Source organism: Abramis brama, assembly GCF_963993115.1.
Source record: "Abramis brama genome assembly, chromosome: 6".
Taxonomy (NCBI): domain Eukaryota; kingdom Metazoa; phylum Chordata; class Actinopteri; order Cypriniformes; family Leuciscidae; genus Abramis; species Abramis brama.
Window position 1 is genome coordinate 6,499,123 of NC_139968.1, and position 25,116 is coordinate 6,524,238.

The 25,116-nt window shown below is 39.4% G+C and overlaps 1 protein-coding gene across 3 annotated transcripts in view; it reads right to left on the bottom strand.

Annotated features, from left to right (window-relative positions):
* atp11b (ATPase phospholipid transporting 11B) overlaps nt 1-25,116 on the bottom strand; it is a 52,831-nt gene that overhangs the window by 16,067 nt on the left and 11,648 nt on the right. For all 3 annotated transcript variants that reach the window (XM_084116611.1, XM_084116613.1, XM_084116612.1), the window contains exons 4-28: nt 24,145-24,225; nt 23,923-24,030; nt 23,650-23,778; nt 21,698-21,801; nt 21,564-21,611; nt 21,327-21,391; nt 20,955-21,036; nt 20,723-20,873; nt 19,274-19,471; nt 19,032-19,190; nt 18,138-18,313; nt 17,975-18,043; nt 17,798-17,871; nt 17,617-17,720; nt 15,233-15,414; nt 11,127-11,330; nt 9,320-9,473; nt 9,077-9,179; nt 7,188-7,333; nt 7,043-7,102; nt 6,725-6,852; nt 5,718-5,856; nt 3,611-3,676; nt 3,431-3,534; nt 1,429-1,594 (exon numbers count right to left, since the gene is read on the bottom strand). In XM_084116611.1, the coding sequence (XP_083972737.1) occupies nt 1,429-1,594; nt 3,431-3,534; nt 3,611-3,676; nt 5,718-5,856; nt 6,725-6,852; nt 7,043-7,102; nt 7,188-7,333; nt 9,077-9,179; nt 9,320-9,473; nt 11,127-11,330; nt 15,233-15,414; nt 17,617-17,720; nt 17,798-17,871; nt 17,975-18,043; nt 18,138-18,313; nt 19,032-19,190; nt 19,274-19,471; nt 20,723-20,873; nt 20,955-21,036; nt 21,327-21,391; nt 21,564-21,611; nt 21,698-21,801; nt 23,650-23,778; nt 23,923-24,030; nt 24,145-24,225 (3,000 nt within the window). The remainder of the gene's footprint in view (nt 1-1,428; nt 1,595-3,430; nt 3,535-3,610; nt 3,677-5,717; nt 5,857-6,724; nt 6,853-7,042; nt 7,103-7,187; nt 7,334-9,076; nt 9,180-9,319; nt 9,474-11,126; nt 11,331-15,232; nt 15,415-17,616; nt 17,721-17,797; nt 17,872-17,974; nt 18,044-18,137; nt 18,314-19,031; nt 19,191-19,273; nt 19,472-20,722; nt 20,874-20,954; nt 21,037-21,326; nt 21,392-21,563; nt 21,612-21,697; nt 21,802-23,649; nt 23,779-23,922; nt 24,031-24,144; nt 24,226-25,116) is intronic.

The following is a 25,116-nucleotide window of genomic DNA, read 5'->3' on the forward strand; positions in this document are numbered from 1 at the left end:
CGGCTCACACAGGGAAGTAGGAGAAGTGTCAATGGGAGGATTAAAAGTCAGCGGAAGAAAGAAAGAAAGAAAGTAAACGGTTTAATTTCCCCGGCAGAGGGCGAGACACGAGTTGAACTTATTTTCACCTCTCGCACTCTCCTACAAAAATAACGGCAAAAAATTGCAAAAATAAATAATGCAAAGCCGATATATGGCATAATCCACATTTTTGGGCTCATCTCTCTCATTCGGCACAAATGCAAACAGGGCTCGACATTGAGCTCGTCACGTGCTCATACTTCGGACAAGTAAATCGCTCATTCGCTTGTCCGAGTAAAAAAGGTGCTTGTCCGGAAAAAAATAAAAATTGTGTTGTTAGAAAATTATTTATTCTGAAGCAATATTCCTATCATTTGACATATGTAAATCTGCATATGTGTGATATTTACCCCGAGTGCATTTTTTTTTTTTTTTTTTCTTTTAAAAAGGGCATTTTTTCCCCTTAAAATATGCTTCATATTTCATTTTAAATTGCATTTTTTTTTTTTAGATACAAATAAGAAATGTTGGAAAGAATGACCCTTGTAAACATGAAACTGCCACCTCTGAGTCATTCATTCAAACATCATGTTCAAACGGCTGATTCGTTCAGGAATGAGTCAGTTGTTTATGAATGAGTCATTGAATCTCCGATTTGTTCAAAACACTGAATCAGTCAGTAATAAAAACACGGTTCAGCGTTCCTTTGAGATCTGTGTTTCTGCTGTGATCTTTGTTTGAAACTATTTCCACTGCGGAAACAGAACAGAAACAGTCAATGTGTCTAAAACGTAAGCGACATTAATAATAACTGCTTGTTTATTGCACTTTTGTCTGAAATCAGAGTCACATTTTCAATCGTGATGTGTTCAGGAAAACAGCACTCTTTGATTGTGTAATGTTGCTTAACTGCATCACATGTTATAAATATAAAAACTATATCATCATATCGATATCACTGGAATTGGTAAGGACTGCTAAAATTTTGGTATGCTGACAATTGTAGTCTCACTCAAATGATGAATCATTATGTCACGTAAATGAGGAACTTTAACATCTTGTCAGTGAGGACTTTTTTTTTTTCTTCACACAAATACTTATTTACAGAAAGTAACCAAAAAAAATAAACATGACGCCACATCCTGCCGTTATCTATTCTCATAATTCAACCAGACAAGAAGCACTGCCCTTCCAGAGTCCAGACATACGCAGAGGATCTGTAATATCTGCTGTCCTGATGCCGTATGTCTGAGTGAGGTCAGGTGAAGGTGAGCTGAAGCTGCTGGTGAGAGTTCATGCGGTGACGTGAGCCACATGCTTCGCTGCTTCATCAGTGTCCACTTAGAAAAGCATAAATGTTGGCATCTCTCTCTCCATCTGAATCGGTGTTTGCAGTGTGGCGCTCACCTGAGATTTCTGCGTGCTGGTTGGGTGCAGGTGCCTGTAAAAGACTTTCTTGATGACATCAGGAAACAGGCAGGTGATGATGATGATGATGATGGCGAACCAGGCCGAGCCGCTGGACAGCAGCTGAACAAAGACGAAGTACATGTCCTGTGTGTGAAGGAACGGCCTAACGGAGGGGGAACACATCTCCAGTTAGTTGAAACCAACTAGTGCGGTCAAATATCCAATTGTTTCAGAGGCAGAGCCAAATATTGAGCACAACATCTCGACTAAAATCCTAAGTGCATTGATGCTGGTCATGTGGGACCGGATCCAATGTAAGGGCAAACCGTTTTTTACCAGCAAATCAACGCAATTCAATAAACACTGTTTAGAAGGGAAAACAATCTATTTTGGGCATTGTTCCTGACTTCCACTTTCTCACACAGGACAGAAATAAAACCCAGTAACCAGAGACTTGAATCGTTCTAGATTGCGGCGCAAGGATTTGAAGCAAAATCTTTAATAACAAAGAATCTACGATTTCAGAATGACTATAGATGTCAAAATCATGTGCATGAACGGCATGTTTTTAAAACTGAGTGTCAAGTTACAAGATCAACTTTTAAAAACTCATTTTGAGACCCTGCACTCATTTCCATGCCACTGTGCTACGTCCCGTAAAAAAAATCTGTAAAAAAATAGTTCTGTACTAGTTCAGTCGACAGGCTTCAACAAACTGTCATTAGGCGCGTTTCCATTACAGATTTGCACAAAACTTTTGCGATTTTTTCTAAATGTCGACAAAAAACTATTGCGAAATGACGGTATTTCCATTAACCGATGTTATGCGACTAAAACTTCATTTTTTCCTCTCGCGATAGTCATTCCAAAAACTATGGCATCGCATGTTGGTAGGTTTATGTCCCAGCCACTGCACTAGCCATTATTATTAATCGAAGGAGATGTGTGTGTGTTTTCCAAGCATTAATGGTGAGGAACGACCCTTATTATACTGTGAGCGGCACATATGAGGAGTTTCTGGGTGTTTCTCCCTCAGATCTGCTTCGAGGTCTTGATTGTGGCATTTATTTGAGGCTTAGAATCCATTATTCCTGTAATTCTTCTGTCTTTTATGAATTTAATAAAGAACTCAGTCTCGTATCCAATCACACCGCGCCATCTACGTCAGGTGACCTGTAAATGCGCAAAAACTGTTTCCATTGCAGTTCTGCGAAATATTTATTTTTCGAATTGCCTGAAAAACCCCCTCATGCGAGCGTAAAAACTTTTTTGCGATAAATGGGAGTTTTTGCAAAAATTATGTGTTTCCATTAAGCGTATTTTCAATTCGCAATTTGCCCAATTTGAAGGGTAATGGAAACGCGGCTATTGATTCAAAGTTTAATAATTAGTGGTAAACCGATATATATAGCCAAGGCATACGTATATATTGACCGATATTTGGCATTTTTTAAAGTATCGGCACCAGTGGTTTTGCGTTTGACCGATGTGTCGTAAACGGGACTTTAATTTTAAGGCGAAGCAGACTTTTATTTTGACAGCGTATGAGTACCAGTTCATCTTTACTTTACCATCTCTGTTTAACAGTTCTGTCAAATACCGTATTAGATAGCCAGTACCATCTGATCAGCCATCAGATATCAGCATCGACCATCAAAGAATCAATATCGGTCGATCATTATTTATAACTGATCACAATTTACAAATTGAATTAAATAAATAAATTTAAAAAATGCAGAAGATTGAAGGGATTTGTGTGGTGTACAAGGTTGTAACCGCATATTAAGGATTGGGGATAATGATAACTCATATTTGTTGACCACTAATCTGAATAATGGGAAAGACACATTCTTCTAAGGTAGACCGATGATTTCTATGATGATTATAATACTATTGATATAATATAATACAAAAAAAGCACAAAATTAGAAATAAATGCCATCATTTCATGAGAACAACCTTCTGTAGGCATTGTGGGAAAACAGGAGCAATACTGTACCAGATGATGCCACCGTAAAACAAGGAAAAGATGAAGTAGAAGGCGATGGAGCCCCATGTGACGAAGTGGTTCATCCACGTCCAGAAGTGTGTCTCCAAGGCCAGCTGTGGAGAGAACGGTGCACATGAAGCCCACGGCTCGTTTACAAACCCATCGATGTGGCATTCACCCGTGACGTACCTTCAGCGTTACCGTAATAACCATCACAGTGAAGACTAAAGTGCCAAACGTCCAGTTTCCGAACATCTGCAAGAAACAAACACATATTTAAAGAGTGTATCAAAAGATTTGCCTTTTGATGTTGTTGTTGCGAATTAGGGGTGGGACAAAATATCGATAGGGCGACATGTCGTTGTCGTTCTCCGTGCGATGCGATAATCGATACTTGGGCTGAAAGACGCGTCAAAGATGTCTATTTACAACATGGTTTGGAAGCGCTGATCATTGTAGCCAATCACAGACATATCTGAACCCAATGGCCAATCAGAGGCGTTTAAGAATCTGCTCAACGGCGCTCAAAATGCTAGAGGGAAATGCTGGTACCCAAGTCTGTACCTTTTAACAACACTATTCCCAGGTTTGTTTTTAAGGAAGCTGGTAAACACTGAGATGTTATTCCCAGGTTTAAATAAAAGAGGTTGGTAAATTTTGAAATGTACCAGGTTTATATAAAACAAGTCGATAAGCAGTTAAATGTGTCAGTTTAAACACAAAAATATAAAAGTCTAAGCATAAAATGTTTAATTTACTTAATGTTTTTAAATTTGATTTACTTTTTGTGCTGTTTTCTAACAATCTGAAAATCTGCACTTAACCTTTTCACAGGCATTTTGTTTTCACAGTTAAGACAGATATCGTATCGTATCATTATAGGATTGTCTAGCAATATAGCGATTATCGCAGAATTGCTGTATCGTAGGGGTGCAACGATACCCTCATGTCAGGACAATAGTGACACCAGAGTAAAAATATTCATGATTCTGAAGCTTCAAATACAGGATTATTTTAGACGAATATGCTTTCACTCGGACTAGATATATTTAAAATAATGTAGGCCCACTTTTTACTGGAAACATCAGACATTTGGCGTTATCAGGACCCACAAATATTTGCATTATTATACATCATATTCAACATTATAAATAGCCTGGGAAAACCCTGACGAACTTCCGGCAAATTTGAGATTTGCTCTGCAAGTCCGTCTGGCCAAGAGCCCATTCAAGCCCATTTCCAATTTTTCCAAACTGAGGCGCCAATCACAAACGTTGAGGCGGATGACGATCGCTCTGATTGGTTTTAGGTCTATCCAATTGCGCCCAGAGGCATTTGAGCGACGTCCATTGGTGACGCCCCTTTGGAAATGGCCTGTGAATGAAGCTTCCCCAGACCCACTCTCAGTTACGACTGAAAAGGTCTGATGTCAACCATGCTACATTATATATAGTCATTTAATGTAGTACTGACACTAAAACTCTGTAAACTCGCACAGTATTGTGACACGATATATTGTTACACCCCTACTGTATCGTGATAATATCACGTATCACGTACCGTATCATACCCTGTGTTTCCCACCCCTCTGCAAACTAAATATCTGGAGGCTATAAATTCCTCCAAAATGAAACATGTGATGAACCCTGCTCAATCGCTTTATATCAGAGAGATTCCGGCTTGTCGGAAGCCATTTGCTGTCATGCAAAAAGGCGAGTGAGGCAGCGCTTCCAAAAGCTTGTCGTTAATAGAGGATGGCAGTGTATCAAGAGAACACAGATCAGAGCCACTCGTGCTAAAGCAAACCACAGAGACAGCTGGTCATTAGGAAAGACACATGCATCAACTGGAATCCACTCAACTCTTACCAGTTGCCTGTTAGCTCGCAAAATCTGAGAGCATGCACAGCAGGAAAGAGAAAGAGAGAAGCAGAAAAAGAGAGAGAATATGGATAAGTAGTAAAAGCCCACATCCACTGACACCTAACAGTGTGGTACAAATGCGCCGGATAACGGCGTAATCAGTTTGAGGATTGATGCTTTGTGTCTGTAAGCTGGAGTTAATCAATAGTCACTAAGGCCAAGTAAGGGTTATTAACGTTTAAGTGCATTCATTATCTTAAGCCCTTCGAGCTGAATAATTCAGATAGCATCTCGGAGATCTATACATAACGCTTTGTGGAGGATTTCAAAGACTTTCATGCTAGCAAAAATGAGTGTAGAGCCACAGACACACATGAGCTGGGATGACAGAAGAGGAGGAGAGGAGGAGATAAAGCCGGAGAGACCAAGCTGACCTGTCCGTTCCCCATCAGCGTGGTGTCTTCTCCCATCAGGATGTAGGAGCCGAAGAAGAAGACGAAGGCGTGGCAGAAGCCCAGGAAGGTCCAGTACAAAAAGGTTTTGAAGGAAAGCTGGGAATTTTTGCTGATGTCTCTGATGAAGGGAAAATTACAGTCAACATTCAATTAAAACCAACACTAATTTACTGCACAAAAAGAGCTGGTACTTTTCTCAGTGCTATTATTGCAAAAGTAAAACTACGAAAATGGTTTCCGTTAATTGAAATAAAGCTGAAATAAAATATAAATAGAAGAAAAACAAACAAAAACGTAAATTTAAGTTCAAGTCGAACTACAAAACGGTGTTATTTTATTATCATAATTTTTTAGTGTCATTGAAAAACATTCTTTTTTGGTTAATATTCTGAATTCAATTTTATTTTTTATATGTCCTGTTTTCATTTAAATTTTTGTTTAAGTTTTAGAAATGTGTGTTTTTGAAATTGTATTAGTTAAAAAAAAAAAAAAAATCTATAGTTTTTATTAAGTTTAAGTTATTTTAGTGTTTCAACCTGAACTAAACAAAAATGAAGTAATGTTGGTGAACAACTAGCTGAAATAAAATAAAATAAAAGTTTTTTATTCTTCATTTCATTTCAGTTGATGTTGCTTTGTTCAAGTAATGATTAATCTTTTAATTAACAATAACCCTGGGTACTAAATGTACTTATTAAATTATCTATTTATTAACGACATTGATAAAGTATATATATATATATATATATATATATATATATATATATATATATATAAAATAAAAAAAAAAAAATATATATAGACGGTACCGTTTGGTTTAAATTGACTCATTGCACCATGTCATAAACTGATTTTAAAATCTGGAGTTCACTAATTGTTTCGCCTAACTGAAAATAGCAGTGTTTTGGTATTATTTTGGTAATATATCAAATCAGATTTATTTCCTGTGTCCAGGTCCGAGCCGTCAGTGACGTGTGCTGGTGTACCTGTAAAGTGCTGGTTTGCTCTGCAGAACGTGTGGATGCACCAGCTGCTCAAACAGACTGTACACCAGTATGGGCAGAGAGGTGAAGCAGATATTATACAGCGTCAGATACACGCTGTCATAAAGAGTCTGCGAGAACAAGAGAGCAGGAGAAATCACACACTGATCACACCTCAAAAGGTCTCCAGACTTAACCAATATACTCACACACCGTCATTTTTGACCAGGAACACAGAAGGTGTTACAGGGTTTTAAACACAGCACACGGGTTAAGGACTGTACAACACTGACATAAGACACGACATCAAGACACACTTACTTGCTGTGAGAACAAACAGAAGAACTGGTATAAAAACTGGGGAGTGATAAAGCACACATTCTACAAGAAAAGAAAACAAAGACCATTATGAGAACGCAAATCTCTGGAAAGCAACACAAAAGGCTTCCACTCCGAGAAAACGTACCTTGTAGAAAAAGTATTGCACAAGGGTCGCTATTCTAACGTAGTAGAAATGGCCGTGTACAAGCAGCAATTTGGAGAGGAACTTGAACCTCGCGATTGCATAGTCGCTGTTTCTCACGGCCTGTCTTCCTTCTTTGCCCATGATTCCTGTGGAGAGTTTAATTCAGTTAGCTTCATTAATATTCCTGCAATAACATCCGAATTGCAAGTGGTTAAAGTGGTTCACCCAAAAATGAAAATTAGCCTGTGATTTACTCACCCTCAAGCCATCCTAGGTGTATATGACTTCCTTCTTTCAGACTAATACAATCGGAGTTATATTAAAAAATGTCCTGGCTCTTCCAAGCTTTATAATGGCAGTGAATGGATGTTTCTGTTTTGAAGTCCATAAAAGTGCATCTATCCATGATAAAAGTGCATCTATCCATGATAAGTGCATCTATCCATGATAAAAGTGCATCATCTATCCATGATAAAAGTGCATCATCTATCCATGATAAAAGTGCATCATCTATCCATGATAAAAGTGCATCTATCCATAAGTGCATCTATCCATGATAAAAGTGCATCTATCCATCATAAAAGTGCATCTATCCATCATAAAAGTGCATCTATCCATGATAAAAGTGCATCTATCCATGATAAAAGTGCATCTATCCATGATAAAAGTGCATCTATCCATCATAAAAGTGCATCTATCCATCATAAAAGTGCATCTATCCATGATTAAAGTGCATCTATCCATGATTAAAGTGCATCTATCCATCATAAAAGTGCATCTATCCATGATTAAAGTGCATCTATCCATCATAAAAGTGCATCTATCCATCATAAAAGTGCATCTATCCATGATTAAAGTGCATCTATCCATGATAAAAGTGCATCTATCCATGATTAAAGTGCATCTATCCATGATTAAAGTGCATCTATCCATCATAAAAGTGCATCTATCCATGATAAAAGTGCATCTATCCATGATAAAAGTGCATCTATCCATCATAAAAGTGCATCTATCCATCATAAAAGTGCATCTATCCATGATTAAAGTGCATCTATCCATGATAAAAGTGCATCTATCCATGATTAAAGTGCATCTATCCATCATAAAAGTGCATCTATCCATGATAAAAGTGCATCTATCCATGATAAAAGTGCATCTATCCATCATAAAAGTGCATCTATCCATGATAAAAGTGCATCTATCCATCATAAAAGTGCATCTATCCATCATAAAAGTGCATCTATCCATGATAAAAGTGCATCTATCCATGATAAAAGTGCATCTATCCATGATAAAAGTGCATCTATCCATCATAAAAGTGCATCTATCCATCATAAAAGTGCATCTATCCATGATTAAAGTGCATCTATCCATGATTAAAGTGCATCTATCCATCATAAAAGTGCATCTATCCATGATAAAAGTGCATCTATCCATCATAAAAGTGCATCTATCCATCATAAAAGTGCATCTATCCATGATTAAAGTGCATCTATCCATGATAAAAGTGCATCTATCCATGATTAAAGTGCATCTATCCATCATAAAAGTGCATCTATCCATGATAAAAGTGCATCTATCCATGATAAAAGTGCATCTATCCATCATAAAAGTGCATCTATCCATCATAAAAGTGCATCTATCCATGATTAAAGTGCATCTATCCATGATTAAAGTGCATCTATCCATCATAAAAGTGCATCTATCCATGATTAAAGTGCTCCTCACAGCTCCTAAATAAAGGCCTTCTGAAGTGGAGCCATGCATTTTCTTACACGACTGAAATAAAGGTGTCATAAACACCTAGGGTGGCTTTAGGGTGAGTAAATCATGTGCTAATTTTCATTTTTGGGTGAACTATCCCTGTAAGTTCCTGTTCGGACACCTACCGATACCAACGTGAGCCTCTTGGATCATGCTGACATCATTGGCTCCATCTCCGATGGCTAATGTAATGGGCTTCTCTGGGGAAGTCTTCAACAGTCTCACCACCTGCCAAACACACAGGAGCCTTTAACACCAGCGCTATGAAAACAACAGGGTAGTGTGGGGCAATATAGCGTATAAGTGTGTGCGACCTCTGGCCTGAAACCTGAACACACACACACACATGAAGGGGTAAGGTAACTCACCTTGGCTTTCTGGAGAGGAGCCATTCTGCAGCAGAGCACCGCTGAGCAGTTCTTACACACATCCATGAAGAGTTTCTCATGTTCCCGCAGAGCCAGGGAAAGACTCGCCCCGTCCACCACCAGCCCGTGCTGGATCACATGATCCTCTTTGATCCTGGACAAACACAGGCACACCATCACACCCGTCTCAAACACACCAGCTTAACATTTCTCCATCAACAACACATGAGCTCAGGGCTTCTTCTAAGCCTTAAAAGGGTCACATTTGCCCTGATGAATTAACAAATAAAATTGGGTAACACTTTATTTTACAGTGTCCTTGTTACATGTGTTACATGTACTTACCATAGTAATAATAGTAAATTATGCATAATTGCATGCAGTTAACCCTCAACCAAACCCTAATCCTACCCTAACCCTATACTATAGTAACTAAGTACATGTAGTCAATTAATATGACTCAGTACTTAAATGTATAATAACACAGTAACATCACCTTAAAATAAAGTGTAACCTAAAATAGTAACAGTTTTCGAGTGCAGGCCTTATTGGCCACTATATGTGACCCTGGACCACAAAACCAGTCACATGTCGCACGGGTATATCTGTGGCAATAGCCAACAACACAGTGTACGGGTCAAAATTATCCAATTTTCTTTTATGCCAAAAATCAGGAGGATATTAAAGGACAATTCCGGTGAAAAATGAACCTAGGGGTAATTAACACATGGTTACCGAGTCGATCGTTCCCTGCGATGCGTTTTCATGAAAATCGAATGTAAAGAGTTTTATCTCTAAAAACAGATTAGCTTATAACGCTAGTATATGGGGCACAGAGTAAGTAAAAGTAAATCGCTAGTTAATACCACTAACAAGGCTCAAAGTAGCCTCACACTAACACGGTAGCATAATGAGGGTCCCTACATGCAAACCGAAGCATTGAGAACTTTGTAAGTGTACAGACAGTTTAATAAGACGATGCTTTATAAAGACAGTACATTACGCGTTTACATGCATCATCTAGGAAAACAGTCGCGACTAATCGAGTCACGAACGCCGTGCTACGTTAGATTTCACTATGCGTAATTCCTATCGACCAGCTCACTTAGCACAGCGTTCGTGACTCGATTAGTCGAGACTGTTTTCCAAGATGATGCCTGTAAACGCGTAATGTACTGTCTTTATAAAGCATCGTCTTATTAAACTGTCTGTACACTTACAAAGTTCTCAATGCTTCGGTTTGCATGTAGGGACCCTCATTATGCTACTGTGTTAGTGTGAGGCTATTTTGAGCCTTGTTAGTGGTATTAACTAGCGATTTACTTTTACTTACTCTGTGCCCCATATACTAGCGTTATAAGATCATCTGTTTTTAAAGATAAAACTCTTTACATTCGATTATCATGAAAACGCATCGCAGGGAACGATCGACTCGGTAACCATGTGTTAATTACCCCTAGGTTCATTTTTCACCGGAATTGTCCTTTAAGTAAAGATCATGTTCCATGAAGATATTTTCTAAATTTCCTACCGTAAATATATAAAACATTTATTTTTGTGAGTGAATGCTGCACAATCGCCAACATAAATGGAGAACTTTAAAGGAGATTTTCTCAATGTTTAGATTTTTTTGCACCTTCAGATTCCAGATTATCTCGGCCAAATATACATCCTAACAAACCATACATCAATGGAAAGCTTATGTATTCAGCTTTCAGATGATATATACATCTCAATTTCAGAAACTGGACTCGTGTGACTGGTTTTGCGGTCCCGGGTCACATATGGCACGAGTGGTGTGCCGTACCTCCTGGCGAGCCTGCGGAGCTGCTCGGCGCACTCGTTGTCTGATCTCTGCTGCACGAGCTCCAGGATGTTCATGGTGCGGTGGAAATGACCACAGGAGAGGCTCACGCTGACCGCCGTCTCGTGCTTGTCACCGGTCAACACCCACACCTTGATCCCAGCCAATCGCAGCGCTTCAATCGTCTCCTGGACCTTGTCCTGCAGCCTACACACACACAATCACAATTAAAAGCACTATAGTGTGATGCTGTGGTGAAGACATGTGAATTTAAACTGCTGGATTAGTTTTGATTTCAATTATAATTTTTTTAAAAATACATTTCATAAATTTCTACATAGTGTTTTATTAAGTTATATTTTAATTGAGTTAAAGTTATTTTAGCACTGCAGCTTGAACCAAATGAAAATCAGAAATGTCAGACTAGCTGAAATAAAATAAGTTTAATTTGTTAAAATATTTTATTTCAGTTAATATTTCATTTCAATGAATGAAAAGTGATCAGATTAAAATGAGCAAATAATAAATCGTTTTTTAAAATAAACTTTCGCACAAACATTAAACAACAGACCAATGATATATATATATATATATATATATATATATATTAACCAAAAATTATTATTTTATTTATTACTACATATTTATATATTATCAAATATTTACTCTTAAATGTACTTTTCTACTTTTTTTTTGTTGTATTTTCACCAATAATATGAAATAAAGACACTGTTTCCAGTTAATTATTAACTACTTTGTTTTTTAAGACTTTTTTGCACTAATGCTTCACCAGGGAAAACTAAATAAAAAGGTTATAATAGTTAAAGTGGTACACCAAATACCCTGAGTTTTCAGGCATCTGGTAAATGTGTAAATGTATATACACACACACACACACACATATACATATCTGAAAAACAGTGTAGATTCATGTGTTATTTTAATACAATATTATAGAATGATTCCTTTAATATGGGGTTTCTTAAGGCACAATATTTATAGAATAATTCTTTAAGACAATGATATTCATTTGTGTTCATTATACAAAAAAACCCGACAACAACATGTCTGAGTCATGTTTCATGCTAAAAAAAATGAATACTTCAATGTTTTGCACTGTCACTGCAATGAACACAAAATACCAAATCTAGGATTAATCTGAATAAGCACGAGTGTCAAAGCCGCCCACTTCCTTCTCGGGTTCAGTGATCTAGATCTCATTTAGAAAACATTAAATACATTAAGTACAAGTGTTGGCTTTGCTCTAGAGACAGCAAGGCTTGCTGTTTTCCCTGAGGCCCGATTAAACCCTGGACACACAGAAACAGCTCATCCCTGTCAAAGCCAAACTCAAGCCATCCTGATCTCTACAGGCGTAACGTGTGAGAAGTGCCTTGCTGATGACAACGCTCACAATCAGGCTCAGCTTGTCACACGAATCCGCCATGTTGACCAACAGAAACAGAAAGCTGCTTGGTTTCAAAGTGACTTTAAACATCAGTGTGTGACAATGGTATTGAGAACACAAAAATGTGCTCTCCTTTAAAACTCAAACGGGCAGTTCTTGCTACCGTACCCTGTATATGTCCACATCCTCGGTTACGAATGGATAACCTTCACCAGCCCTAGTTCACTCTGGTGTTCATCTGGGTGGGTTGAGAGACTCGAGAGTCTGTTTGTGTTTTCTCCACAGAAAAGCATGACTGTGCTTTAGGATAACTGCATCAGCTCATTAGCGTTCTGCTGGTCAAAGCGGGGAATGAAGCTTTCCAAACTCACCAATCTTTTGAAAACAAAAATTCAAGATTGTCTGGATTTCTATTGAAACAACTGGATTTTGCCGGCAAAAATGTCACTGTGACCTTCAGACAGAAAGCTGTTGGGCCAAAACTGATGATATCAGGCAGAAATACCTCGTGGACATCAGAGTATTTTATAGGATATACTAGGGCTGTCACTTCACGTTCGAAAATCGATTGCGCAATCGATCGGACCAACCAAACAACACAAGTTTCGAAAACGAAAATACACTGTAAAAAATGATTTTTTGGTGAAGTAAATACTACTGAAAAAAAAACCAATGTAATTTACATGAAAAAGTTAGTTCAGGCAAGAATTAAAAAAACTAAGTAAATTCCATATCAGTACTTAATTCAAGCGAGTAGAAATGAAAGCATAAATATCAACTCAATAAAATTAAGTAAAATTTACTCAACTTTTCTGATACTGGGGTTCCCATCATGCACTGGACCTTGAATAATTAATGAGGTTCATTTTTCACTGGTTTCCAGCTGTATTTACACTGTTTTATCATTGCTTTTGTTGTCAGGATTAGTAACTTGCCATTTTGTGACATTTCGAGTAAATTTTCTGCTCAAAATGACACATTCAAACACAAAAATGATCCATCAAATGTTACCGTCATTGTGTATTGTCTACCAAGTATTGAGGTCTTTGCATTCACATGATGCTTAACATCTGACATGCTGTAGTATAAATTACTTAGATAATCTAAGTAAAGCACATACTATAAATGACTGGTATAATTCAATATTATTGTTTGAGTGAAATGTAATGCAAAGGAAATTTCAACTAAATCGATATTGATCAACCTTTAACTAGCCAAAATAAAATTACTTATTTTCTTTGTTACTTTCACTTAACTAGGTTAAGTAAAGTTTACTTAATTCCAAGTAAATTTAACGTAAAGATTTCTAATTAAAGCTACTGATAAATATGTTTAGGTTTTTACTTGGCAAATCTTTGTAAATTTACTAGCATTTTCTGAGTGGAAAAAGTTGCCTAGCTTTTTTCAAGTAAATCCTACTCCAATTTTTTTTCAGTGTAGGGATCGATTTTAACCAAATATGTACACTATTCATTTTAAACGAATTAAACAAATAAAAAAAGATAGATGAAACAAAACGGCGATCAACCTGTGTGACATGAGAGGCGAGTGATGACCCCTAATAACTTGAGGACTTCGATATGGAAGCACTTGGGGTTTTGGACTGTAGATCAAATGAAGGAGGACAAAGTGCTGTGCAAACTGTGCGATCGTGAGTTAGCATATGCAGCTTTACCATCCAGAAGAACACAAAGACCTAGACCCGGAAGAGCCATCTGCTAAACAGCCAAGACCTCCCCCAAACTGTACTTCAATACAGTGAAGCGGATCACATGACCTGTCAGACGTGTGTGAGGAGGATCATGATGCTCATTGAGTAGACTGGAGGATGTGTATGTGCCTCTGTGGTTTAATAGTTTTAATGGCTTGTCAAAAGGCTCATGGGAATCCCAACGACGGTCATTCCAGATAAGTTCCCGTGTCCCTGCATGCCTTCCTCAGTCTGATGATGCTGTTGGCATGTAGACACAGATTGATGGCTGACCTTAAGTCCACAGAGAGCTGTGTGAGTCACAGCGACATGTCAAACCGCATTACCAGCCGCCGCCGCACACTGGCTCACCGCTGGCTCCTGTTCCCGACGCAGGAGAGGCCGTCCAATCGTCAGGAGCGAGTGTCGGAAGAGTGTAAACGCATCACACCGCTGTCACTATCACACTGACTGTTCACCATTCACTGTCACACAGACTACAATGCTATCTTTCAGCGCTGTCAAAATAAAAGTCCCACTTCTGACGGGAAACAGGAAAACGTATCAGCTAATGGCTAATATCGCTCGCCCGCTAGCATTACACTGTCTACGCTGAGCCATAACGGCTTGAGACAAATCCATAGTGTTGTCAGAATGGAGCATTTAAGCCTTTTTAGGACCTTTAAAGACCTTCACGAATAAAATGTACTCCAAATGCGTGGGGAACAGCGAGATCTATAGTAGCATTCAAACCTTAAAATCTTAAAATGACCAAATAATACAGGTTTTGACAAAAACGGTTTCTAAAATTATAAACCTCCATTTTAGCCATTTAAAAAAAAAGAAAAAGAAAGGGATTAGTCAAAAGTATTAATGATTATATTGATGTTCATTTAAAATATGATTTATAACCTCATCTGACCAGCATGAATTTCCTTGTACATATGAGACATCAGTCTCCACCTCATTCTTTGTGTGTGTGTGTGTGTGTGTGTGTGTGTGCTGACTCACTTGTCCTCCACCCCAGTCGCTCCCAGCAGCTCCAGGTCTTTCTCGATGAAGTTGAAGACCTCCACCAGTCGCTCCTCTCTCTGCTGCAGAGCCGTCCTGGCCTCATGGATCCGCCGGTCCACTTCCCGATACTCATCCGCACTGAAGTGTCTGCAGGCCACCACTAATGTCCGCAAACCCTTCTGCAAAAAGTCACGCGGGAAACCCAGCATGAACGTAATTTAGTGCGCTGGCAAAAGTTTCACGAAAACTTCTCCATTTTACTGATTTGTGCCCAAACGGAGGATAAAATCCGCTAAATTATACACACAATGATGTAATACGAAAGCTGATGCAAAGGAGAACGGACAGCGAACTGCTGGCCAAGACGTTGCTTGGAAGCCACAATCTTGAGATCCACATCCATAATTAAGTTAATGCTTTTAAGCACAGTCATAGGGAGCGTTCAGCGCATGGAGGAGCATTTCAATGAGGCTGTTGTGTCTGAAACATCCCATGAGTCTCAATGCAATCCTGTGGGACTGCCCAGAGCGCGTGTGTGTGTGTGTGCTACCATGTGACAGACAGTGGTGAAGTGGGTCTGCAGACTCTCTCATGGGTTTAGCTGATAACGAGGACACCAAACTGAGCTAATTAACTGCACCGCTCTCATCAACATCACTTGAATTAGAAAAGCTGACCTCAGACCAGACCTCGAAACTCCAAATAAACTCTTAAGCGCTGTGATGAAAGTGGTGCTCGCACACCCATGCACATGGGTACAAACATGGTACAAACATGGTACAAACATGGTACTCGTGGTAAATCAAGAAAACAAGAGGTTCAAACAATCAGACTAATTTTGTTGAGCTATATAACAATGATTCGTTTTCTGTTGATAAAGAATCCAAACAGTTGCTCACCTGTCTAATAAAACACATCATATATTAAAGCGTCTTTGTTTTTCCGTGGAAGTTAAACCAGAAATCGAGGGTAACGCGGATCTGATGTCACTGACAGGCGACGCGATGACACGGGCCGTTACACTGGTTAAAAAAGCTAATTTCTCTGGATTTAAATTGATTTATTTAAATGGATGATTAAGTACACAAGTCAACAAAATATATAACATTGTTCTAGTGGTTTGTGGATATTTTAATCCAGAAGTCGTACATATTGTGCCTTTACTGATTTTCTGACTTGTTTTTGGGAATACAAAAATTATTTCTTAAAGGGTTAGTTCACCCAAAAATGAAAATTCTGTCAGTAATTACTCACCCTCATGTTGTTCCAACCGCGTAAGACCTTCGTTCATTTTCGGAACACAAATTAAGATATTTTTGATTAAATCTGAGAGCTGATCACTTGTCCAGGCTAGTCCTAGGCTGCTAGGTGACCGAAACTTGCTGGCCCAGAAAAGTTATTAAAGAGATCGTTAATATAGTCCAAGTGACTACAGTGGCTTAATCTTAAGTATATCAAGTGACGAGAATACTTTTTGTGCGCAAAAACAAACAAAAATAACGACTTTATTCCACTATTCATTTCCTTCTCTCTGGACCTCGTAGTGTTTTTGCGCAGCGCGTCTGTTACACGTCATCACGCATCACACACATGACCAGCGTCGGCCAATAGTGAGCCTACGTGGTGACGTGTAACAGACGCGCAAAAACACTACGCGAACCAACTAGAGGCCCAGAGAGAAGGAAATGAATAGTGGAATAAAGTCGTTATTTTTGCTTGTTTTTGCATGCAAAAAGTATTCTCGTCGCTTGATATACTTAAGATTGAGCCACTGTAGTCACTTGGACTATATTAAGATCTCTTTAATAACTTTTCTGGGTCAGCAAGTTTCGGTCACCTAGCAGCCTATGGAGAAGTGATCCAACTCTCAGATTTCATCAAAAATATCTTAATTTGTGTTCCGAAGATGAACGAAGGTCTTACGCGGTTGGAACAACATGAGGGTGAGTAATTACTGACAGAATTTTCATTTTTGGGTGAACTAACCCTTTAAGAATGATACTAAAATAACACCGTTCTAGAGAGAGTGCAAATGAATGAAACAGGCTCTTTAAAGTAAGTCCAGTCAAGCCAATCACAACGAAAACTGTGTGAATACTATTATACACTATTTTTAGTCTAAAATAGTCTTTTTAGGAGTTTTTCACTAAGTTTCCAAGCGGATTTTCGTCAAGAAACGCCAATCAATCAGATCTCAACACCTGTCATTCTGTTCTAAAAATACCACACTTCTCCACAAGTCCGAAAATCCATTGGCGAGGACGAGTTGTACACTGAAGTTTGTCCATTTGACCACTTATGAGCAACAGTGACACTTTGCAAGCATCACCATCTAGAATGAGCTAGAAAGCAAGCATGAGAGCATGATCTCGAGCGCTCACCAGAGCAAACTCATCCACGTGGACTCGGGTCTTGTCGATCTCGCCGCTCTTGGCGTAGGGCAGGATGGCTGATTCGGCTCCCTTTGTAAACAGCACCTTTTCACCTGATGAGAGACGGCACATCATTAGGCAAGTGTGCGGTTCGCTGATAAACAGCGCATGCGTGTTCAGAGGCACATGCCTGAGGGCGTCTGCAGAATCACGCTCATCCTCCTGCGGTCCGCGTCAAACTCCAGGACGTGGAGGAGCTTGTACCTGCGTGAGGAACGACAGCCGTTCAAAACACAACTCTAAACAACCTTAGATATCCGCCTCCCATTTAGTGGCCTAAAATGAACGTTACTATAGTTAGACGTACTTCTCTGCTTTTCCAAATGTTTTAATCTCCATGATTTCTCCATGGCTTCCTATGAATGTGACACCCATCCTGCAGTCAAACACATCATTTAAAGGAATTGTTCACACATACTCACACAAAGTTAGGGTCAAAAGTGTGTGTTTGGCAGTAGGTGAGATCTCACCTCTTGGTGGCTTCCACTAGTGCTTTCTCATCAGGAGAGGAGGCATAATACTCCATCTGAGGCGAGAAGCCATTGGCGTGTGAGAACGGGTCTCCCGGCCCATCTGTTTGATCATAACTGATCTGCACCGTGTGACACAGTGAGACGGCTTTCAGGAACAACTCCTCTTCCCTGCTCTGAAACGTACACACACACACACACACACACACACACACACACACACACAGATAGAGATACAGCTTAAAACATGACTGGTTGAAGAATGCATCACTGCAATGTTTAACATTTCTCAAGGAAATCGGTCATACTTCATCTAAATAATCTACCTGCAATCTAAATTGGAAGCAGCAATTATTCAAGTAAATTTAATTTACTAAGGAAATATATGATTTTTAAAGCTTTTATAGCCCCACTTATGGCCCGATCTCCACAAAAGTTTGCGTGCTTCTCTAGAATCATGTGTCGCATGTGCTGCGTTTTCCTCTAGGAATGATAGGCTTTTGGGCACACTTGGCCACGCCCCCAACGAATACGGACTAATCTGCGATCACATCATCCAAACTTCATGAAACATTATGAGGATACCTGCCAAACTTCATGAATTTCCAATGCTATAAATAAATCTTAAACTTTTAATAGTGCAACTGTGACTTAAACACAGGTGTAGCAAACACATAGCATCCACAGGACCAGTTCTTTTGCTATTTTGGTAATGTCTTTCAATTGTGCTTTGACCCAGATAATTGCTGCTTGTGGCTATAATTAATAAAAAGATAATTTTTTACTTTACTACAGTTTTTTTAAATGAGCTAATAAATTAAATTTAAAGGTGAAGTGTGTAATTTCTGCGCCACTATCCTCACCAACAGAATTGTATCAGAAATGAAGACATACCAGACAAGGCACCGATCCGTCTGGGGAATCTTCTGTCATTCCTTCGGGCACGAGCTTCCCGTTGATCTCCTGGTATTTGATACCATTGATGGAGCACTCCCTAAACTGCATCTCGTTCTCAGTGAGGGTTCCCGTTTTGTCCGTGAAAACATACTCCACCTGCGGGCGCAACATTAGTATAGTTTCACTCATCTCAGGCAGAACTACAGCTGGCCAAACAGTTCTCACACACACACACACACCTGGCCCAGCTCCTCATTGAGGTCTGACGTGTTGACCTGAGCCTTCTGGTCACTCTCTTCATGGTATAGATCCAAGTCCCAAACGATGAAGAAAGAGCCCAGAAACTTCTGCAGCTCGACAGTCACGTACAGCGAGATTGGGATTATGAAGTTGTACAACACCAGGAACGCCAGGAAGTCAGAAATAAACTTCAAAATCTGTGAGGAGAAAAATCACCACCAAACTTGAATAAAACCTTCTAGTTTTGTGGCCATCAAAGAGCCGCCAGCTGCCACATATGCTAAAGTGTAATTCTTCAAATGTAATAACAGAGAATGTCTAATAAGTGGAGAACTTCCACTCTCAGTAAACTTCCGGCTTCTGGCTCCATATGAGGGCGCTCACAGGACGAGTGCAGAATGAATGGAGGTCTATGGCGCTATACCCCTCAAAATCCACTTTTCTCAGGATATAATTTTTTGTCTAGTAATTTGAATGTTGTATTCGAAAGGAGATGCAAAGAAATTACACATTGCTGGGTGTTAGAGTCACTTATTTGCTTTAAAAAGTCTTTTAAAGTGTCAATGACGTCATGCAAATCGTATGACCAGAGATACTGCTTTACGGCAATCCTTCAGTCACTTTGGTGCTTTCGCACTCTGTACTTTCTTTCCTCTCGAGGCATCGACAACACAGCTGACACAGGCAAACACACGTGCTAGAAGAGCTTTTGTTTTGTTTGTTTCTGGTCCCGCTTCGGATGCCATCAAGCGGCATCTCTGGTCGTAATCAGTCCTTCACTGACCAATCAGCGTTCATTAGCAGAATGCTAGCGTGTTATGGGCAACAACAACTCAACCTGTAAGAAATCGAAAGGACATAAGTACTCGTTCATTCAGCTTTCGACCTATAACCCATGTTGAACTTGCAAAACCTACAATCAAATCTGAGATTTCTCAACGGCAATCGGGTGAAAGAGACACATTTAGCCGTCTAGCTCCATAGACTCCCATTCATTCTGCACTCATGGGCGATCGCCCCCAGTGGAACTCTGGTGGAACTACAACCAAAATTCGGTACAACAGGACTTAATAGGGAGTGGCCAGGCTCTCCGTAGACGGGCTCTGGTAATAATTAGGGCTGTCAATGTTAACGCATGCAATACATTTATGCATCAGTTTTTTTCTGTCATCCTTTGGCTAGAGTTAGTCAGTAGCTGTATTAGTATCAGTGACACTGGCCTTCATTCATAAAAATGGGCCATTAAACAAGTATTTAATATATACTGTCTTTATGTTGTCAACATTCATTTGGAGATTAACTGTGAAATTATTACATTATAAAATATATATAAAAAAACATAAGTGTTTTTAAATGCGATTAAAGACTAATCATTTTTTTAATTGATTGGCAGCACTAGTACTAATATAACCATCATGAGCCAAGGGTAAAGACTTTATTAAAGTGACCTGGCTGCTGTTTCTCTCTTGATCAGTCTTGCGATTGTAAAACGGCTCGTTCCACTTGTCCTCGGCCTGCCAGGCGTACTTCAGGATCGTGCTGAGGATGGCTTCAAACAGCAGAATGCCCAAGTAGATGATGAGGAACGTGTTCATGGATCTGCACAAGAGACACGAGAGAGACGATGTAGGCATAACGGAGCATCACTGTACTGCAGAGGGAGAGCATGGGAGCGCATACTTCTCTACCGCAGATCTCTTCTGGGATTTGCACTTGTAGTTCAGAGCCATCTTGGCCTCCATGCCCGTGTACACCGCCACACCTGCATGATGCCAGACCAGTTACACTCCAGCATCAAAGCGTTGAAGGACTTCAGAAATTACAGCATACATGCTAATATTAACTCCCCCTATCCTTACTCCTCTTAAATGTTCACCCACTCATAGAGAAGGACAGGAGGTTGAGAACTGAGACCAATTCATGATGTCAGCAGAAAAGGAAAAACTTTTTTTGTGGTGTAAGTCGCAAACATATATTATGAAAGTAAATATGGTCCATTTTGAATTCATGTCGACTATAAATGTCCTAAATTGGAAAGAAATAATGCCGTACCAAATATTTCTTTGGTGTTTTTTAATCTTGCTCCTCGAAGCAGGAGGTTTTCTGGTCCTAAAGGTCTGAAAGGATTAACAAAAAATAATAATAATAAATAAATAACCTAAATACTTAATAAAAAACATATTTAAAAATAAATAAATATTTTTACATTTATTTAATAGATATTTAAATACATTTGTGTTGAGCCTTTCTATCATCCAGTGAAAAGCGTGCTGATCTCAGATGTCTTACCTGACTATCTCCTCTCCTTGTTGGGTTACTGTTATTCTCCCGACAAACCTGATAAGCGAGAATGTGCTGTGTCAGCACTTATACAATCAAACGTGGATGAGTATGAGTGTGAAGCTGTGTGTGAGTGGCGTCACCTGTATAAATCAGCTTCCGGCTGCTGGCACTCCACCACGGCCTGCAGAGACTCGAGCCGCGACACCGACTGAGACACAGCCGTCTCTGGCACCGCATAATGGGTCTGCACATCAGCAGATCCAGCGTTAGATCACACACACACACACACATGCTATACTACTGTAGCTGGACAGCAGGCACAATCATCTTAAGAATTAATCATTTATAATGAATATATAATATAGTGCATATATGGGCATTGAATGACTTTCCTGAGGTAAATGTGACGTTGAGTGATTGTTTACAAGCTGTTTTATTGACCTCTTTCTGCGGTTGAAACACTGATCATGAGACATGAGAGTTTTCAGTAAGTTGTTCTGTATATTTCCACATTGTGATGTTCATTCATGTGTATTTGGTGCTGTAACTAGTAGTAAAGAGGCAGAGATGATCGGTTCACGTGCCGCTTGAACTGAGGCGCTACTGCGATCCGTCACGACACATTAAAAAGTATTTCTTGTTTGTAGTTTGAGATAAACAGACAGAATTTGAAAGCTGAGATGTTTCATATTAACAGTAGCAAAGCTTAATGCGTTTATTCAATGTCAAGTGAGATACAATTAAAGGTAGGGTATGGGATTTGCAAAACGGCCGGCAGATTTTGAAAAAACAACTCAAATGGTCCTACCTTCTTTCCTCCAATGCTGGCCCTGACTCTCTCTCTGTCTCTCGCGGTCACGCACGCGAGGGGGATGGGGGGAGGGGGGGATGGTACGACCGTTTGATTGACGAACTTACTGTCCAATGATTCTAGGTGGTCTTGGAAATGATTGGCTGGAGTTTTTCGAGTCCTGCCCGTTCCACAGATGATTAAATTGCTTAATTTTCATTTCAGTGCTTCTAACTCAGAGGCTGTAAGTGGGTTAGGAATAGGATTTCAAGTGATTTTGAAAAAATGGACAAAAAAAGAGAATCACATACCCCACCTTTAATGTTTAGTTTTATGTAAAAACAGAAACTAAAATAGCTGCGAGCAATTATCTGTGCTCAAGCGTTTTAAGGCCTTTAAGCACAAGCGTAAAAGGCATAATGTTTTCTTTAACTAGCCTGAAACCAACCAGATCATTGATGGAAAAGACCATTTACAGCCAATTTACAGAGGAAAATATGGTTTTAAAGCTTTTTAACCGTTATAGCCTCAACTATGAGCCGATCCCCATTAAAATGTGCAAGCTTGTTTAGAATCATATGTCGCATGTTCTCACCCATTTTCGAGAAGTTTCGAGTTTTCATTTAGGATTGATAGACTTTTGGGTGGACTTGGCTATGCCTATTTTCTAAATGCCCCAGCTATAGTTATCAAAAAGCCAAAGTTACATTTTTTTGTGTGATAAATATTGACAAAGAGAGTCCCGAGAATTGTGCCGCAGGGGTTTTATCGAGGTTGAGCCAAAAGCCTAGGACTAGTTTGCGAAAGTTGTTTTTTTTTAAATAATCTCGACTTCATAATCATGGCTCATTACAATACGGTTTCAGCGCTACACGCTTGAACCCCTAAAAATAGCTTATAGACTTAAAGATTGATCTTGAGACTTAAGAATCCATATCAGTATCGATTAAAATCAAGAAATTGATATTTTGCACTCAGCTGACGTTTACCTGTTGTTGTTTATTTATGTTGTGTGCATGAAAGAGGCAGAAACGCTAATTAAACGTCACTACTTCCATCAATAATTTTGGCCCTCCAAAACCATTTCCGAAAACTGAAAAGTTGCTGTTTGGGCCGAAAACAATTTCACCAAAATTTCGGTGCATCACTAACTCAGTCTAACCGTTACACCTGAGAGCAGAATCAGTCAGAAACACACAAAGTGCCTTGTTTGGATATAGATATCACTGAAAGTGACGACAAGTCACATGTTGATTCATTAAGCGCTCTGATAAGTCCAGTGTTCATGAGCAGAAAGCAGACCTTCAGGTTGGTCTCTCCATCCAGGCTAGCAGTGGTGATGTGGCACGTCCCCTCGGCCCGGTCCGATGATAAGAGCACCAGATCTGCAGGAAACGTCTCATCTTTGGCTACTCTCACAATATCACCAACCTACAAGAACACAGGGTGAACTTCAGAGTGAGGAAGATCAACCAACATGGCATCATACAACGGATCCACTGTGTTTATTAACACGACAGCAAGTGTGAGGTGTTTTCTGAACGTCTGTTAGCAGTGGCGTTGGCCTGAACTCACTCGGATGTTCTTGGATCGGGTCTGGACCAGACTGCCGCTGCGCACAACAAACACAGGTGCTCCGTTCACTTCATTATCAGCTTTGTGCCGCAGCCAGTCCTCAAAGCCCTGCGTGTGTGTGAGCAGGATTATGAAAAACACACAACTATATGGTTATCCTCCAATCACGCGTCATGCATGAGCTGTCAAACAAGCACATTTGGAGAACGCTCACGTGCTCACCTGTTTGATGGCAGTTACTGTGATGACAAAAAAAAGGGGAAGTCCACTAGTTATAGGGGAAGTGGGTGTGTCAATCATCAACTGTGGGGGAGAGAGAGTGTCTGGTTAGAGACAGTGTTCAGTGCCATACACTATCCACATGTCCTTTGGTAGAACAAGGAAACATGTTTAACCCCACGTGAGGTTACGAGTATTTAAGATCGATTGGACTCAAACATGGCTAACATTTGAAACATGCACGTCGTAGCCTAACGTTAGCCATTTTATATGGCCGCTCTCTTATGTTAATGTTAACTTAGAAAATGTTGTGCGCTATTATTAAGCACGTATCCAAGTGTGTGTGCGGAGAGTGGAAGCTGAATTAGTACATGTTTAACATAACGTGCATTTCTCTCTATTATCTCTGCAGCCGACGCTGACTCAAAAGACACTCATTTATTAATACATTATTAAAATGTTCAGACAGTCTCTTTGCTGTTTTCCCGACACATTCATAATCAATACTTTTGCCGGTGTGCTGTGGCAAGCTTTATGAGTGTTAATTTACATTTTTAAGTCTCATTTTTCTGGTTTAGCATTTCTCTGTAATGTAGAAACAAAGTTACATATAATATTCTTTGTCAGCTCTGAAACTCAACCCATTTTCCGATAATTTAAGTAATTATATTAATATCAAACACGTGAATAGTCGATTCAGAATAGTTGATTTAAGTAAAATAACACAAATTTAGAGCAAAATATCATGTTATTTCCTGGTCTCATGACACAGAGAGACTGAGAGATGACCAATGCTTGTTGTCGTGTTGTGTTTTATCATACGACTGCGGTGTTTGTAGTGAACATAATCTTTCTTTACTGGAAAACATCCAACACTGATGATGCTGAACCCGCATTATCTTTTCAAACCAAGGATTATGGAGCTAAAATAGCCTCAAACGTATTTATTTCCAAAATATTGGTGACAAATCTGCA